At 39.5% G+C, this 18,777-nt stretch overlaps 1 protein-coding gene across 2 annotated transcripts; it reads right to left on the reverse strand.

The window, feature by feature from the left end:
* Window positions 1-2,192: 2,192 nt before the first annotated feature.
* LOC306875861 (insulin-like growth factor-binding protein 5) lies at window positions 2,193-17,098 on the reverse strand. 2 transcript variants are annotated; one of them, XM_079426610.1, is made up of 4 exons: window positions 16,375-17,098; window positions 8,174-8,382; window positions 7,960-8,079; window positions 2,193-6,495 (listed from the first exon to the last, which is right to left on the reverse strand). In XM_079426610.1, exons 1-4 carry the CDS (start codon window positions 16,700-16,702, stop codon window positions 6,361-6,363), a joined length of 792 nt encoding a protein of 263 aa, XP_079282736.1. In that variant the 5' UTR covers window positions 16,703-17,098; the 3' UTR covers window positions 2,193-6,360. The 2 variants fall into 2 exon arrangements, with proteins under 2 accessions (XP_079282736.1, XP_079282737.1); XM_079426611.1 differs by having other exon boundaries at window positions 2,383-6,495; window positions 8,174-8,295; window positions 16,375-16,897.
* Between the last annotated feature and the right edge of the window lie 1,679 nt (window positions 17,099-18,777).

Genomic DNA, 18,777 nt, shown 5'->3' on the forward strand with positions numbered 1-18,777 from the left:
GCCATGATTCATTGATTGGGTTTCTTTATGCATTTTTTTAAATTATTTCTTTGTTGAGTTTTGTGTTGTCTTGATAATGTTTTCCATGCACATGAATCATAAGCCCTTACTGAAATTTTTGTTATTTTGGAATTTAAAAATTTTGTAATCATCATTATTTTGGAATTTTAAAATTATCAGAATCATCAGCTCTGTACATTTTTTTTCTTAATATTGTCTGTATAAACATTGGGCCATCTTATTGTACCATGTGCACTGCCATGTGCATGGCAGTGCACGTGATTCTGATTTTATTCAATCTATAGAAGAGATTAAGTAAGAGATTCACCTTAAGCTTTCCATGATGTACAGAAGTAGATCTGCGCTTATCACATCTGTTTTGGCATTCCTTCCTTAAAACAGAAAGCAGAATGTAAACGAATCTCAAGAATATTACAGGAGTGGCCTACCTCACACAGGGACCGGCCGAGGATGAAACGCTAAACTCTAATCATTGTGTTCTGAGGCGAAAGCGTGGTGTGGAGAGCCACATGTTGTGATAAGATGGAGCCATTAGTTGTTCAGCTAATTGCGTGATAAAAGAGACGTGAGTGCTTTGAAGTCTAAAATGCAGTTGTCAGTTTCTTTGAAGGCTATAGTAATCGTCATGTTCACTGCCCTAAATCAAATCGCCGACACGTGTTCCTCTCCGGGTCTGCTTCGTTTCCCCTTACTTGATCTAGGCTCTTACAAATGAATGCTGCTTGACTGTGGACAAACCTCTGATCCGTCACATCTGGAGTCTGTAAACCTGAGTTATCCCAGGAAGAACTTCACCTGTATGTCTGCATTAGTGATTATCTTGAGGCGACTAAAGTCTCGCCACACTCCAACCATATCCAAGACCTATTTCACATCACATTTTAAAATTAAATGCACATATTGAATCGGCAGAAGCTTTTGCAATATAGGCTCTTATCAGTGGCACTTTTTGCCTTTTTGGCTTGATGCTCGAGTCCAAGCAGTAATGAAATGTTGTGCTAACTTGGGGCTTTGTGATAAAACGTCGCTCCACATTATCTATATGTACTGTGAATGGAGATGTTGGTCCTTTCTGCCGGTCAGAGATCCCCCCTTGATGTTGGGGCTCTTGGTAAATTACTTCCTTGTTCCTGAGCAATCTCTTTGACTTCTGTGGAAAGCCAGGTACCTTGCCTCTGGGCAGAGTTTAAATGCAGTAAGTCTTCACCCAAAATAAACCTGTATCCTGTAATGCAGAGTTCCTCTGGGCTCCTCTGTTAATCACCAAAATCCTTATTTATCAATGAAGACAATTGAATTAGCAGACAAACAATGTGTGCATGTCACAAATTCCCATTCGACTGACCATATGACTATAGTGTGTGTGTGTGTGTATCATGTTTATGATTACATACATACACCATTCTACAGTAAAGCACTTAACATGAACATTGTATTTTTGTTAAAGCATCTGCATGCATTATGCAGTAAAAGCATGTTTATTGTATGAGCTGTAAAAATGTCAAAATTGTCCTTTTTGAGATATGACTACATTTGAAGGTGAATGATGATCTGATTATGCATTAAATCATATGAACAGCATGTTTGTGAACCCTTTTAATATAGTTTAAAAAGCATCCCAGGATGAAATTTCGGTTAATACATAATTCCTATACTTCCATTTATGCTGCTTTGTGGTTTTAACGACTTAATATAAAATTTGGAAAGTGTATCATGCAAAAGTTAACGCTTAATATTTTCATGACATTGATGACAGAATATTGATAATAGCTTTACAAATAAGATCAAGTGATTCTATTACTAGTCTCATGCTAACACATTTTAATTAATGTGGCTTTCAAGTGTGTATGCCCACCGGAAGTGCTTTACTGTTGCTTTTTATTACAAAATCAGGTCGTTATTGCTGAAATTTGTTGTTGTCGATAGCACCCGGAACATTCCCGCCAACCTGATGGATTAATAAGCAGTGTATATACTTATGTTATGCTGTTATGCTCATTTCAAGATAGTGTGTCTATTGGGTCATTGGAATCCCACAGTATCTGTTGTCTATATTTGCATGCAGTGTGTGATAATGATGTGACATCTGGGAAACTGTCCTGTGGGTACTGCCTTGGCTAGTGATAAATCTTTATTTAAATTGTTCTCATAAACAAGATCAAATTCATGTCATGTACAAATAAATTTATTGCACAAGCTTAAATGAATACATAACTTTATTTAAATAAATGCTTTGTCATAACAAAAAAAAAAGACAAAGGTTAAAAGAGTACATAAATTACAAGTTGAATAAATATTACACAGTGATATTCACTTTCTTAATAATTTTTTTTTTTTTGGTGTTTTTTTTTTTTTCATTTTCATTTCTATTGGTTTTTAATAAGAGTTCCAAATGCTGAACATTTTTAGAGTCCTCCAGCCACTAATGGGTCTTTTTCACATGCCAGTTTAAGCCACATTTAGGTGGTCAATCATCAAGTCTTTTCTCATCCACAAAAAAAGAAAAGCAAAAATGAAAAAAAAAACTGTTATGCATTCAGAGAAAGAAAGAAAACCTGTCGTTTCTACTGCAGTGTGAGTTATGAACGCTGCTGTCTACCCAAGTATGAGATTCGGAATCTGATGAAAGCAGATAAGCACAAAAGCAACATGCTGCGTCCTGGCAATTGATAGTCTGTTACCTCTAATTACAAATCAGAACGGATCAAAATCACATTAATGACACTTCTTTCTCATTCTCACAATGACACCCAGATGGATTCTACGACCTGGGGAAACAAGGTAAAACGTTTTTCAGCCATAGTGCATCGTCTTATAACATTCATGGTTTTCGGATAAACACTTTTTTGACTCGATGCATGCCTGCTTATCAGATTCCGAGACTGTCCATCTAAACATTCTACTGTGAAGTGTGAAGCACTGCAAAAATTAGTATTTTTGTCTGGTTTTTCAGTACAAATTTCTAGACATTCTTAAAACAAAATCACTTGACAACACTCGTTTTCAAAGAATTATAGGAAAATTCTAGCATTTGTTTACTCACTGATGTTCTTTCTTCCATGGAACAGAAATTCAGAGCAGGATATCCAAGCTGCACTTTTCCATGCAATGAAAGCGAATTGTGACCATGGCTGTCAAGCAAGATTTTCAAGCCAAGTTTTGAATGAATAACTTAAGTCAAATTACATTTGTCACACAAAGCTTCTCCTACAGATTTGAATGCATTTCAGAATTTCAGACTTTTACTGTGCATCTTTTGGAGCTTGACCGACACTATAGGAGTGAGCAGCTTGTATGAACCTTCTCCTTTGGTGTTCCAGAAGAAAGCAAGTCAAACCGGTTTGAAACATAAAGATGAGTAGGCTACATGAATTTTAGTTTTGCACCAAGCTGATTTTTGTTTACCCTATGGGCAAACATGTCCCTAAATGTTGTTCAAGATATGTTGCTTTTTAAGTAAATTCAACTAGTCTTAAAGTTGTTCGGATTACTTTACTGGAAAACGAGACACAAATACTGATTAAGAAATCCATTTTTGCAGTATGTATTGTGTGTTGTGAAAGGAGGCCCAGCACAAGATCACCGCTTGAGGCTCTCACCCGCTCTCCTTCTTCCCGGATATCACTGAGACGCAAAGTCTATTAAGAGTAGATTGAGAATAGACTGATTGGTAGAGTTGTGTTACTGGTAAACCCACTGAATGATGATGTGGGTCTCAGGCTTGGGCTGTAAAGCCCCTGTCAAAGGTACTCAGGCAGGGTATCTGTCCGAGGCCTGCTCCTGCTCCTATACCTGAACTGAGATTCACTTTGAGACGGCATTAAATGCGTGGCAAGGTAAGGAATTAAGTGCAAGCTGCTTTTGGAGGAGGGGGCTTTCGGCATGGATCAGGACCTGGATAACGCTGATTACTGATTTTGCCCTGTGGTGACTGACACCTACGAGGCTAATTGTGCAATAACAGAGGCAACTAGGCCTCCACGACGTACTCGAGACACCTGCAAAAGTCTGGTTAACCCGCACACCCTGAAGTCACTCTTTCTGTTTTCATGCCACCTTCCATTCGAAAGCCAATTGTCATTCGCAATTCTTTTTTGACATGCAACGGTTACATTCTGCGGACCCGTGGTTATTTCAAATCACAGCCAGGCCCACACGGAATTTTCGTGCGTGGAATTCGCCAAATCGGAATGCCTCTCAAAAAAAACCTCTCAAAGCTCCACGCCTAAAATACGGAAAACGCAGATGCATGGATTCCGTCCGGGCCCGGTTATGATGGGTACTTGCGTGATCTGGAGAGGTGCAGCCCTACAGGGTACGGTGTTAGCCACTATTTTTTCATCTCCCTCCCAGCAGTGAAACTATGATCATTCGGGCCCTGAAATAAGATCCGGACGGATCCATTGTGGCAGGGAAATGGCTTCACTCACTCTTCAAGAGCCGACCGGTGAGTATCCCTGTGTGATGTATAGCTTGATTGAAAATACTCTCGTCAGCAATTACACACATTTGCAGTCTCCGTCAAATCAATCGTCAGCTTATTCGTAAGAGAAATAACAGTAAATGAGCTAGCGCTAGCTGGACTACAGTCTCTCCCTATATTAGCCTCGGCGCAGGGAGCGATTTCTGATAGCTGCTTGACATACAATGTAGTGTAACGGATTTCATATCTAATCTGATGCTGTATTTGAACGCAACTGAGGTCCTTCGTCAATATAAAAAGGTTGTTTCGTTCCCCTTGGCTATTGTGTAACATTCACGTCACCATTCAAATGTATTTGCATGTAGGAAGGCACTGAGACTCGCACACAGAAACTCACATTGAACGACGCTGTTGTGAAACACACCTTCTGTTTCCACCTCGGTTAATAACACAGATGAAATACAGGAATACAAATGAAGCATGTCATCGTGCTGACCAAAAGAGCTATTACCTATTGGTGAACAGTCAAAGTGGGCGGAGCTTAGAAAGTGGTCCGACCTGCATTCAAATGAGCAAGTTGTCATTGTGACAGGTCAGATGGAAATATGCAAATTGATAATGCTAACACTCCTCTGCCGAGCACCTGATGGTTGTGGTTGTTTGTTAAGGATAACAAAAAAAAAAAAGAAAACACATTCAATAATCTAGAGTTAAACGTAATATACCAAGGTTGCACCTATTTCAGTGAAACCGCATGGTCAAGGAACATGGCTCATAAGTGGACTGTCATTACCTCCATGAAGTCAAAGGAGACAGCATATAACAAAAGTTGTTCAGAAAAGAAAAACAAAATATTACAGACAGAAAGAAACTACCGCTCTGCACGGTGAACGTCCGTCAAAGTTCAAACGCAAATGCTGGGAGCGTTTAAGGGTTACAGCATCTGTCTCGATTTTAACTCTGCCCAGATGCCACAATATCTGATACGAAACTATTCCAGAGTGGCCTTTTCTTTTCTAGGCGTGGGCACTGATTGATTCTGTGTGGATGTTTTTTTTTTTTTGTTCGGGACCCCGTGTAATTCTGCGTGGCAGCGTCTGTTTACATAGGCACGGTTGGCATGTTAGGTAAGCTACAAAGTCTAGAGCCACTGAAACAGATTTGTCTAATGGGATCTTGGTTTTCACTACGTTCTGGGAGGGATATGCCACAAAGAAAAAAAAAACCATTCTCTTTTTGAAAGCTATCGCCGTATTTCATTGCTCACAATGCATACACTGAACTTGGTGAAGTTACACATTTCCAAGCAGGTTCCCCAATGAATAAGTGCTCTGACAGGACCAAAAAAAGCCAGATAGAGATGACTGTATCAGAAGATCTCTACCATGTGTTTTCCTTTCTTTCATTTCTTTTGGAAAACAACACGTTTTTTTCAAATAGTAAAAGTTCCTGCTATCTCCTTTGATACCTTGACAGCAAAAGATGTAAAACACCAAGATAGCCCTGTTAATATTCAACATGCCATATATTATTTTTTTTTTTGTAGTTTTTTTAGTTTTATGTTAACTTTAAACAAAACAGTATGGTGCTCAAACCTCAGCTTCTATAAAAATATATAATTGTTTGTATATATATTTTTTTAGCAATTTTTTAATTGTTGTTGCCGGGACTCAGCTCTAGCAGGGGGCTCCTCTGATTGGCTGAGTCCAGTGAGATAGAGATGAATGCTCAGTCAAAACGATTCCTGTGGATTATCTCACTTTAACATTTTCTTTTTAGTCTGATTGTTCGTATTTGTAATAGCTGTTGTGTTTCTTTGTCGTTTTGCATCAAAATCTCAAAGTGACTGGCGGGTAGACTGGTGGGACAGGACAAGGAGGTGGGCCCTAGGTCTGGTGATCAGGGTGGGTCGATTCTCACTCGTTGTTGTTGCTGTTCTCTAAATCCTTGCACTGGATGTTACCACCGCTGTAGTCAGTGCCGGGCAGCTGCACGCCGTATTTGTCCACGCACCAGCAGATGCCTCGTTTCCGGCCACGGGAGGGCTTGCACTGCAGGGTGGATAAGGGACAAAGGGTCATAAAACTGCAAGCTCAACTCAAAAGAAATGCCTCAACTAGGACCGGATGGTATGCTGTCATAAAATATTTCGGTAATTTTAAGGTGTCCTTGTTACACACGTTACATGTACTTACTATTATAATAACAATTAATTATACATAATTACTTGCAAGTAACCCTAAGCCAAACCCTAACCATATAGTAAGTACATGTAGTTAATTAATATTACTCAGTACTTAAATGTATTATAATAGCTCCGTAACAATGACACCTTAAAATAAAGTCTAACCAATATTTTTTGTGATGTAATTTGAAAAAGAAACTTAGCAATTCCTATGTAGAGGACTCTGTTGATTTAGTTCAGTTTTGAACAGTGTAAATACTAAGGATTAGTATTATCTTCAAACTCAGTTAGTCAGCTAATTGTTTAAATTTAGACTAGTTAATAAAACATTATTACTGCTAAATAGGGTTAGCAAACTAAACTACAATAGGGTTAGCAATGGTCTTTTTTATTTATTGATTAATCAAAGAATTAAAGGATGTACAGGTATTTAAGGCAATAAAGAACAGCAAAAAAGAAAAGACCTAGAATATGCAGAAAATGTCTCTGTTCATGTTTCATCTCATCACATTTAGTTATAAATGACATGAATCATGTATTTTCAAAATTAAAAAAGGTGACATTTGACAAAAAAGAGTAGTTTGCATCAGTGGATATTATTGTTAGCCATTTAACATTTCTGTCATAAAACAGTTGAGTTGTTAAATATTAAATGTTTGGCTACAAAATGATTAAGTTTTACTTGTAACTTGTGTTGAAATCCGTGCATCAATATAGAATTCAAATGATTTATGGTCACGTTCATAATATTTTACAAATTTGTTCAATAATCACTTGGATTCAGTTCATGGAGTCCCAAATAAAAAGAAAAAAAAATCAAATGTGATATAAGAGATAATGACATAAATGTTAGGTTGTAAAATGTACCTTTGATTAGTAAAGTATTCTCTGGACTTCTCTGGATTAGTATAGTTCTCTGGACATGGTTAATAATATTTTCAGTTAGTTCTTGTCCTTAATCAATACATTTTTTTTTTTTTTTGGCTGTGTTTGTTCCAGACAGGCTGACAATCTATGTATTAGTGGTGGGATCTTTATGTGACTCTATATGTATACTACATCGATACACCAATAGGTGGCGACAGCGGTGGTCTTTTTAAGTGAGTCATTCGAATCACTGACTGAACCGATTTGTTCAAAAAGCGAGTGAGTTACTGAATCACTCAGCAATTATAAATGCAGATTCATTCACCAAAGGAAAACCATTGTGTTACGCAACGGTTCTGTCTGGAACTATTTTCATGAGTTAACATCGACTGACAGTGTTAATCAACAATAAAAAAGTTCATCATATGTTAATATTACACCATAAAAGTAACAAGAGTCTTACCTGTTTGCGCTTGAAGAAGCCCTTCTTGTCACAGTTAGGCAGGTAGAGGGAAAGAGCCATGACGCGGGACGTGTCTTTCATACTTTGAATGATTCCATCCAGCTTCCTTCTGCAGGGACCCTGTGTCAGACGAACACATGGTGAGTTACATCATCACCTCAGCATTTAACGCCTAGCTATCATTTTACTGCAGCTGCTGCGTCACACAACTTACAAATTCAGGCTCATGCTTGTCGATGGGAAGGGGGGAGTAGTCCATCGACCCCAGTGACCGATGCTTCTCCTGTTGTTTCTTCTTGTCCTTGCGCACGGCAGCATGCTTCTTGTTGATTACGTCTGGTTTGGGGTAAAGGGGAATTTTAGGAATCTGGTCTTCAGTCGTGTCTGGCTTCACTGTATCATCATGCTCTATTGATTCGCGATCTAAGACAAAGAGAATCAAATGATAAGCATTAACTAGATTTTTACTGCATGTAAATGTGAGTGCCAGTGCAAAATCATCAGCATGATGTTAAAGTGGTTGCCAGGGTGTTGATATGGTGTTTTGAATCTCTATTATTCTCTATTATATTCATGTCTCTAGATTTATCAAGTTCTTTAAAGTTATTTTTTTCCCTCCACTAGGTCAAAACTGAATGCATTAGCACACCTCAATAAGCCACACAATTTGAGGTATCATTCATACAATACCAACGATGTATGAATTTGATTGGCCGAGGGAGACCAGCCTAAAAATGTAACTTTTAAATCTTTTTGTCGTCCTAACAACAAACAAAGTGACGCGTAATGAAGTCGATTGTTAGACGATGTTAAATGGTGTATTTTAGGTTGTTTGCAGTTGCACGCCAGGCAAAACTGAATGCATTAGCACAATAAAGCAATAGTTATTTTGCCTTTGCAAACACCAGGAATGATCTCAATGTCCTACATCTGACTTCAACAATTCAAAATTAAATTTGACTAATAAAACCTGAGAAATCTCTTATAAAAACCTCCCCAAAGGCTTTAAGATATTTACACATTCTAGCTGCTAATGAGTTTCGAGAGCGTAAACATGAAAGCAACTGTTTTTTCCACCAAATGTTTCCTATGCATTTGTTTACAGAGGGTGGTGGCAGGATCGACAGCTGATGACCACCCCCAACCCAACCTATCCCAGGTTGAAACACTTGGCTATGCCTGACTAAACATCCAATTGGGTTAAAAATCTAATATCTCATTCTGGTGTGATTTTTCCAAAAATGCATTTAGGTGTACAACCTAAACATTGAATGGACTTCTGTTTTATACTGCTGAATAATTCTGTTGATTTCATTGTAGGGAATGGGCATGACTACGGGATTTGGGAGTGAGAACAGAAACAGCTTTTCAAAGGATCCTTAACAGCTCAGAGACATACCTGAAGAACTTTGAAGTCTCAATAACCATAACACCATGACAACCACAATGTTCTTCTGCATGAATCTAATGCTAGGTGGGTAGTAACTGTCGACATGTGTCCGGGAAAAATGTGAAGATATTACAGAACAAGTAATTCAAGTACATATAGTTTGACGGTAAAACTCCACAGGATACATGCCTGTACTTATAAACCGTCTTTCCAATGAAGTCAAATACTGTTGGACAAAGCCAAAGCTTCATAAAACTGAACACTTGAACCATGCAGGGAGAAGCCAAACATAGTACATCCAGAGGAGATTAACAGGTCATTAACACTGAGCATACAAAGTCAGGATATATAATTGCATTGACATTTAGCCATTCAAACCAACAAAAATCATCTGATAAATTATTATTCATCAAATTTGTAATACAAAATGGCATTTTAATAGGAGTTATTGCTTTTGTTTATTTGTTTAGGATTGTGGTTTATTGCATGAAAAAATAAAGCTTAAATATAATATTGTTTCCTTTCAGATCTAATGCTGGCATGAAATGCATTATGCATTAAATCCATTTACTGTATATCCCTATTATAAACTGGGACATAATTGTGAAATAATTGTGAAACGCTGACAAATGCACACCTGTTTTTGCACTTTTTATATTAATGCACCAGCTTGCATGGCAACAGAATTATTATAGTTAACTAAAACTAAAACTATAAACACTTTTGTTATTTGAAATAAAATAAAATAAAAAAGTAAACATATTTTAAGCTAGTTGCCAAGGAAACTTTTCTTGTTTTCACTTAGCTAACTTGATGTTCTAACATAACATAAAAATGTCTCAAAACAAGAAAAAAATAAATCTAATAAAACTTTTAACTTCAAAGTTTAAATGAAAAGGAATTTATAACACTAAAATAGCACTGCTTGGAGCCATAACACAGTTTATGCCATTTAGTATGCAAATAAGCAATATTACTTGGTAAATTGTTCATGCATTTGGAAAATATTTAATTTATAAATATTTGGATAAGGGATCAGCACAGAATAATGTGTTTAGACTGATATTAAATAGATATATTGTGTATATTATTGTTGCTATTGCATCTTAGAGTGTCTTCAAGATTCGAGAATCAGACAGAATGGAAATGGACATACAGAGTCAGGCCTGAACATCGATGCTATTGGGTTGCCAAGTATTTTTGTGCATACAGCCAAGAGGGCATTATCAGACAGCTGAGGCAGCCAGCAGAAATGATTGAGATAACTGCCCTCACAGTCCCCCTGAGCTCCAGTGCTTCACATTGCTGTGGACTGGGGCAGGGTGTTCTGGAGCGGCCCGGTGGTGAAAGAGTCTGTCTGACCTGGAGACGCATGGGGCGGGTGCCTGGTCATTACAGGAATTGGTTTCCTGGCTTATGAAGTTACAATCAGAGCATGGTGCTGTCTCTTTGAAATCAATCCCGCAACTCATGACTTGGCAGACTGAAATTTCTGTACAGATTTCCCTGCAGGTTTGGGCTCCTGAAGCCCAATGTCGTAAGGATGTTTGCCTAGAGGGAGATTTACATGGCTTGGAAATGTACACTTCAAATGGGAGGGCACAGGATGACTGGGTTGGCACAATTCCTTATGGCTGTTTTTGTGATTTTTCCTCCTCATGCGTGGCACAAATGCATCGTGTTTGTGCAATCAACAATGCAAAGACTTTACAAACCACTAAATTCATCTTTTCTGTTGTAGGCTTTTCGGAGTGAGGACCAAAATCACTTTTTCCATGCTCGTGGTACCCAGCTTGTAAAGTTTTAGCGGGTCTGTGTTTAACATCTGACACACAGCCAAGAACCTGGAGCCCGGCCAAACCAGACGTATCACGTGCAGCCTGTCTATTCAAATTAGCTTTGGAAAGAATGCAGAAGAGGTATTGGTGTCTCTCCTCTTGGTCTTGCAAAACTTTTCATTAAGATAAAGGGACCCGAGCTTGGCCAAAGGAGATGCATCTGATAGGGCTCTGTTTAATAATTTACACATGCGCTGGGCAATTATACTTCATGAATATCCACGCTTTCTTACAGCTTGGGGGCTAATGATGAAAGCAGATCTCCTTTTGAGTTGCGTTGTCACCTTGTATGATTCTTTTTTTTTTCTTTTTAAGAACCTGCTGCCAAACAAGCCAAGAAATGCTTCTTAAAGCTCACGTGATTTAGTGTCTTATTAGCATGCACGGTTGGAATTAGGTCTTGCTATTGTTAAATATTCAGACTAGCTCGCCTTTGAAAGTCGTTCTTGAAGCAGGCTGTTCTGCTTTGTCTTGCAATCATTTGTCACAGACCGACCATGGCATCCCTGGCAAGGATCCACTGCTAAATATTTAAAGCCTGGACCGTGTCCACAACATGTTTGGGCCTCTGTAGCAGAGAAGCATGGCACAAACTAAGAAAACACCACGAATGTGACCGAGCACTAATTCTAGTTAAAACCGGGGTAATTGCAAACTACAAAGCAACATTAAGAGCATGACCTGGCTGATTTGGGATAAAAGTTTCCATGTTGCAATACACTATCGGTTACGACCAAGAAAGCCATCATACAACTTACTATTTCAAACAAGTTCCCTGTAATTCAGGACAATGCAAAGTGATGACACCTATCGATGCCCTTCAGGCTGAAAGCACATGTGCGCACCTCTTCATCGCCTGACCGTGTCTCATGTCATCAACACTCCGAAACATGAACTCAGGAGGTGCTCTTCAGGACATCCATGGATCACTCCCAGTTGCTGATTTCAATTAGCTCAGACAATGGCAAGAGAGCGATACTGTCTGTAAGCTCAAGGCATCTTTCCACCAAGAGTATCTAGCTACAATCTTTCCTCCTCTAAACTTCTAATCTGAACTTCTAAACTAGGCAATATCTTTTTTTTTTCCCAAGCAAACTTTAGCCATCCAAACCACATCAATCTTTATAATTACTGTTAAGATTGTATATAATCATTTGTAGGTGGTATGTAATTATTTCTGAAGAAAAAGTGAATAAAAGCCTAATTTGAAACATTATTAGGAATTTCCGAAATGAAGGATGGGATATATTGAAGATTTTAAACAGTTTTAAACTATAGGAGTTACGCCTTGGTGATACGATGGTAAAACTGTGTCAACCAGTGATTTTGCTATACTGTACGAGTTAAAACATGGTAGATATATTTGCATGGCTATCAGTGGGCAGGACTGCTTTACATTATTTACACATGAGAAGAAGAAAAACAAGCAGTAATGTGAAAATACGAAGCAAGATGTGTCCCTAAACAACATCAGGACTTTTTTATATAAAGGAATGTAATGTGAAGAAATTGTTTATGTTGCGAGAATTTAGCATCTTAACTGCTGTTTTTATGTCAAGTAAGATTTTGAGTGTTATTTTAATGTGCTTTTTATGATTTATTATGAATATTCATTTTGTTTGCGTCTATCAAGTTACAAAAAAACTAAACCAAGACAAAGAGTCAAATGAGATCAGAAATATATATTTTTGATTTGCACAAGGAGTCATAACTACTTGTTTAGTATGTCTAATAAGTAATAGTACATATTTTGAGTGCTATTTGATATGACACAATAATCATTTTATTTGCGTCTAACAAAAAAAGAAGAGAAAACCAATAGTAACTTTTATTTGCACTTAATTCTCTAGGTTATCCAAAATTATGTGTTACGGCATGATTGTAATATGTAAACCATTTATTTAATTGAATTTACAGCAAAAATAACTACAGTATATACTGTGTTAGTGTGATATAAAGTTACTCATAAAATAAGATTTTGGTCATTTCGCCTGCTTTTAGTGCAATAGAAAGTAGACTTGTTATGCGTGTGTGTGGCTCAGAGAATGAGCTTTACCAGTCATTTTCGAATGAATCAGCCACCCTAAGCTGGCCAAATTCGGTCACCACACCGCCTTTCCCATGATCCTCAACAACTAAATGTAATAACTGTAACAGAAATAACGATTTTGTCTTGTGCTGTATCTTAGCTGTCCTCCTGAGAATCCTGCAGGGCACAAAATTTGAGGCAGCGCTTTGGAACCACATCTGAACCTATGCTGCAGGCGAAGAAATTAGGCACCTTTTGTTGTCCTTCCCTGAAGAAATGTGACACTGCGGCTCCCCCTCCATCGCCCCGAAGCACATGACAGGAGGTTTCAACAGGTTGGTGTCTTCTGCTCAACCACATGGTTACAACCCTGCTGTCTGCTTACATTTTCTAAACGTGAGCAGTAAACCAATAGATTAAATAGATTGGTTTTGTCTATTCGCTGTTTTGGTCAGCCTGACATGTGTTCCTATTTAAGCAGGGCCCAGCGTGAGGATGTCGCTGCCCAGGAATCACGTTTCTGACAGAGACGAGACTACTGTGTGAGCTGATTTTCTTCACAGCTGTTACTCACTCGCTAGCTTTCCAGGTGCCAGTGACAAATACACGCTGGACAGATTGCTGTTAAACTTTACTGGAAAAAGTCATTTAAGCGTGCCAAATAGGTTCCCTACTTGCATACCTCTGAAAGGATGACTGGGCACTTGATATACGAGTACTATTGGGATTATGGTTAAAACAGAGGAGAAAGTATTCTGTAATGTAGATTTCAAAAAGCTGGGCATCACTTTCAAAAAGTGCAAGAGATCTATTCAGCTGTTATTCAGTGAAGCGAGCCGTATATCTTTCAGTCTCAGTCTGATGTTGCAAGCAAGTATACGTTTCTGTGAGTTTGGCCTGTGGCACAATATAAAAATGAGATGACAGACAGGCAATAGAAGAACAACTGCGTTCCATTCCCTTGTAATCGTTGTTTAGTTATGGCTACGTCTCTAGTGGGTAAACAAAGCGCATATATCAGCGGTAACGAAGTAACCGAATACAACAGCCAATTGCTTTCGGCCCATTTATTTACGATGGTTTACTTGCACACTCTTAGATTCAGACCTGCAGTCGTTCCCAACGCAGCATGCAGTTCTTTTGGGCAAGATGCCTGTAGACATATCTGTTGGCAGCTGCATCCAAGTTCCACATGGCATGTCCGAACAGAAAGTCTCCCTTGTGATCAATCCTGGAGCTAAATGACAATCTGGTGTCGCCTATTGTACTTGGCTCTGAACACTGAATCTTTAAACCGTGAGCGCCAGCATTCAAGACCATGAAGGTATGACACTATTCACGTGAGTGAGACATGATTCCATTTTCAACTTGTATTTCAATTTTATGTTTGCACAACTGTGAAACTAAGGCGTGCTGGGGGAATAAAAATGGATCGAGAAGACACAGGGCCAAAAGGCTCTGAATCCTAATGCGGGCAAGGACGTTTGACCTCTCTCCCTCTCTCTCTTTCGCTCTCTCCCCTTCTCTGTCTGTCCTGCCCAGCTAGTAAAACCAGGCTGAAACCGAATACCACGGGAGACTAGAAGCGTCCCTCTAAATTCATCCCCATGCTTGACAAACAGCTCTTGATAGATCGGCTCCACAGACATTCTGCTGAATCACAAGGGCTCGACTGTGCCCACTGCAATCACAGAAGGGGTAAACCAGCAACCGCACTCATCAGAGGACTTCAGATAGAGACAAACAGGTTTCTGATGTGCACCTGTGTGTGAGGGGGTTGTATTTGTGTACAAACGGTCGTAGTGAAAGCCCACGACTGAATTCAACCTCATCTGTTTTATATGTGTTGTGTTGTTGGATAAAGCATTGCTGTAGTCTAAAAGACATAGTTCTGTAACCCAGCATGCAATTTTTTTTCATGTGGCTCAACTGGTAGAGCACTGCACTAAAAACGCCAAGGTTAGGGGTTTGACTCCTGATGAAAGCATGAATTGAGTGCACTGAATAAAAGCATCTGGCAAATGCGTAATTGTAAATAATTATGCATGCCGTGCACGATTACACTTCGCAAACGTGTGATTTTTGCAAATAGGTTGGCTTGTAGAAACACTGTGGCTACCCTCCTCCCCTAGGATTTAATCTTTGAACGGTAATTCGACCCTCAACACCACCCACAGACTTGGACCTAAATTCAGAGCAACCTAGAATCTCAATCAAGAATATCATGAGGCGTGGGTACACCGTACAATGATGAGAGGTGTGATCATAACAATGGAGGAGTCCCCAACGTCAATAGAGCACCAAACAAATGCCATTGCCAAATCAAACCATAACTAAACACAAAGCAAGTGTGTATGGAGTTATGCATCTCGAGGCGTCTTTACTCATTATGCAGTTCTGCAGAATCTGCACATTTCACTGCACATAATTTCTATGTAAATGCATTATATAATACTTTATATGCAGCTTCAGTATAAAAATGGTACAGTGATGGTATCACATGGCAGTACCATGGTACATTGATATATCACTTAAAAAAAGTACAGTGGCTGTGACTTGGCACAGTGATGCCATTAAATGGGAACTTTCAAACAATACTATGATACTACTATGGTAAATGGTAAAAAACATGGTAGTACCATGGTATATGTCCAAAATGCAATGGTAGTCCCAATTATACCATGCCAATAAAAAAAAAAAACGCAAATTGATTTTTGACTATAATACAACTATTCTATTCTCTTTTTATAATGCTCAAATTTGAACGGATCTGATGATGATACAGTAGTACTGGAATGGCATTAACATCATAGTTGGGTCCAAAAATACCATGGTACATTTCCAGAAAACGCGGTACCACCACGGTACTTTTTGTATAAGTGCCTTTGCAGCGTGAAGATGGAAACCGTTTTGTTAATAATTGGCTTTGGATGAAACATAAACAGGCTTCACTAATCCTAGAAATCTCCAGCGCTGGAATATGATGGAAAACAGCACTGAGCAGCGCAACCCGGCCACAACACAGAAAAGCTCATGCAGAAACATGCGCACGCCATAAAACTGGATCAGCGCAAGCCACAAAGTTCCCACCAGACACACGATCTCAACGCAACAATGCTTCCGTGCAACAAAGGCACACTGCTTTCCAGTCAACTTACCAATGGGTGGGTGCGGTGGTTTGTATCCCTTCTCGTTCGTGCACACTCCCCTGCCGTGCAGCAGGGCGTGAAGCGGCTTCTCCTCGCCGTTGCGCGGCAGGCAGCGCAGTCCGTGTGTGCATGTACCGGTGTACACCCCGCACGCCTGCCCCTCCGCCAGAGCGCAAGTCAAGCAGCAGCCGCAGCCGGGCTCCTTCACCAGCTGACAGCCCACCGGGACCGGAGGACACATGGAGAGCGCCTTCTGATCGCACGGCTCGCACGGCACGTAAGAGCCATCGCTGATGGACAACGCCGTGAGAAAAGTACCCAGCACAAAAAGAGCCATGCTTCGTTTCAAAGTGAACGAGGTCCGATTTAAATGAGAAAAAGAGAGCGAGAACTAGATATGAGAGCGCATGAACGTTTGGCTCAGATTCGAGTGAAAACTCCGCATGCAAAGTGAAAGCACAGGTTGGGGTGTCTTAAAAAACGAGAAAATAAAATCAGTCTTTGATGAAAAACAGATGATGAAGAAGAATCCGCTGGATTTTTATATAAATATATACATATATATACATATATATATAAAAATGATTCACTTGGGTATTCTCCAATAGTCCAGTTTGTGCGCAATTGGTTGCGCACTGAAATTCTGGACTTTCCGAATCCAAAACACTTTCCCCTCTGGAAGTTTTCTGAGCAGACTGATCAACTTCACAGCAGTGCTTGCCTTTTTAAAAACAGCCAAACCCAAACCCCTAACTATGAATAAGCCAAACAGCGGTGAAGGGAGGCGCACTTGCCAGATCGTGGCGCAGCGCCAGCGCCCTTTTCCCCCCCTCGGCAATAGGATTAGTCTTTTACGCAGTGATGCCAAGAGCGCAGAGCAAAACACAAATCCATGCAAAATCGAAGATATGCTCCTCTGAGATCTTCCGTGCACTTTGTAGCGTCAGATTCGTGCACGAAGCTCAGCGGCTTTCCAGCAGATTCAAGACGAAACGCGTCAAAAAGCAACGTGGATGTGACATGATAAAGGCGCTTGCTCACATATACCTAGAGCATGCACACAAAAGAGCACGATTACAATCGCTCTGCTGATAGGCACCACCCGTATATTAGTGCGCGCAGAAAACATGTATGAGTAGGGGAGAATGGGGAGTGTTTTGTTTTAACGTCTGTAACTCTGTCTTGTTTTGCTCTGCGTGTTTCAAACTTTGACATAATATCCTCATGTTTGTCTTCTGCAAATTAAAGTAGTTTTGAAATCTACTACTTATCCATAAACCGTCCAAATTAGTGTGCTGCTGATACAACCTACCGGTAGCACTAATAGAAAGCACAGATAATCAAATTGACTGGTTCAAAATAATGATTATGCTTTCAAGCATTTCAGTTCAAAACTGCGAACATGTGGGACATATTTTCAGCAAAAAAAACTACCATAAAACAATAGTTATGAATAGTTGTGAAAGTGCCACAAATGAATGCCATATATCAACTTATGATTATGATTCAGATAATGCCACTTCTGTCATGTATGCTTCATTAACATGATCACAAAGCCAGATGTGATCCTGTATTTCTATCTTCTTCTTACGTCAATCATCAGTGATGTAACTTCTTTCTAAATGGTTAAACTGATGGTGTCACCTATATAAATGTCTCAGTGACATATGCAGCAATAGCTAGGCTACTGATGGCATCCGTGAAGTCTGTATCACTGCAGCACACAATTAAAACCAGCTGAGGTGTGTGGTGAATACTGTGGTAAATGCTTGAAATCTCTCTTCTCTCATGCAGAGAGGCTTTCCAAGTCTCGTTTGAGCTTTAATTACAGTGTTCTTGGTGGTAGTTTAAGAATAGGCAATCTACACCCACCTGTTCTGAACTTTGAACTGCTGAAACCACAATTTAGATGAGATTTAACAGACACTATTGTTTAATCATACCGTTCGCTCAGTGTCCAAGTGGCCCTCTGCTGTTTACATGTCCCTGATTTGCCTTATAGAGTGCTCCAAAATGGCATCTGCACATGTCCCATATGTAAAGTTCATCAATGGGTTGCTCTGTTTTGCTTTGAAATTGCTTTGTCAGATGTGTGATAGCAAGTGAACTGCAGAACTGCACACGCTATTTCATTTCTTTTGATTGTTCTGTGCTTTTCATACATGCTGTCTCTTGTTTTACCCAGCTGTACAGGCCAGAGTGTCTGTGTGGGTGTTGCTGCTGGCTGTAGCTCACCTCTGAGATTTTGACCACTAGAAGGAGCTGTTAGCAATGGTAAGAGGCTCACCTTGGAATGAATGCTGGCCCGCAGACGCTGAACGTTTCATTACAAGAGATTTACACAGTGCTGCCGTACACATCTCACACTCAGAGACAGACATGCTGTTTTGATACATGAATTTTAGGGCCCTG

Source organism: Barbus barbus (genome assembly GCF_936440315.1).
Source record: "Barbus barbus genome assembly, chromosome: 10".
Classification (NCBI taxonomy): Eukaryota; Metazoa; Chordata; class Actinopteri; order Cypriniformes; family Cyprinidae; genus Barbus; species Barbus barbus.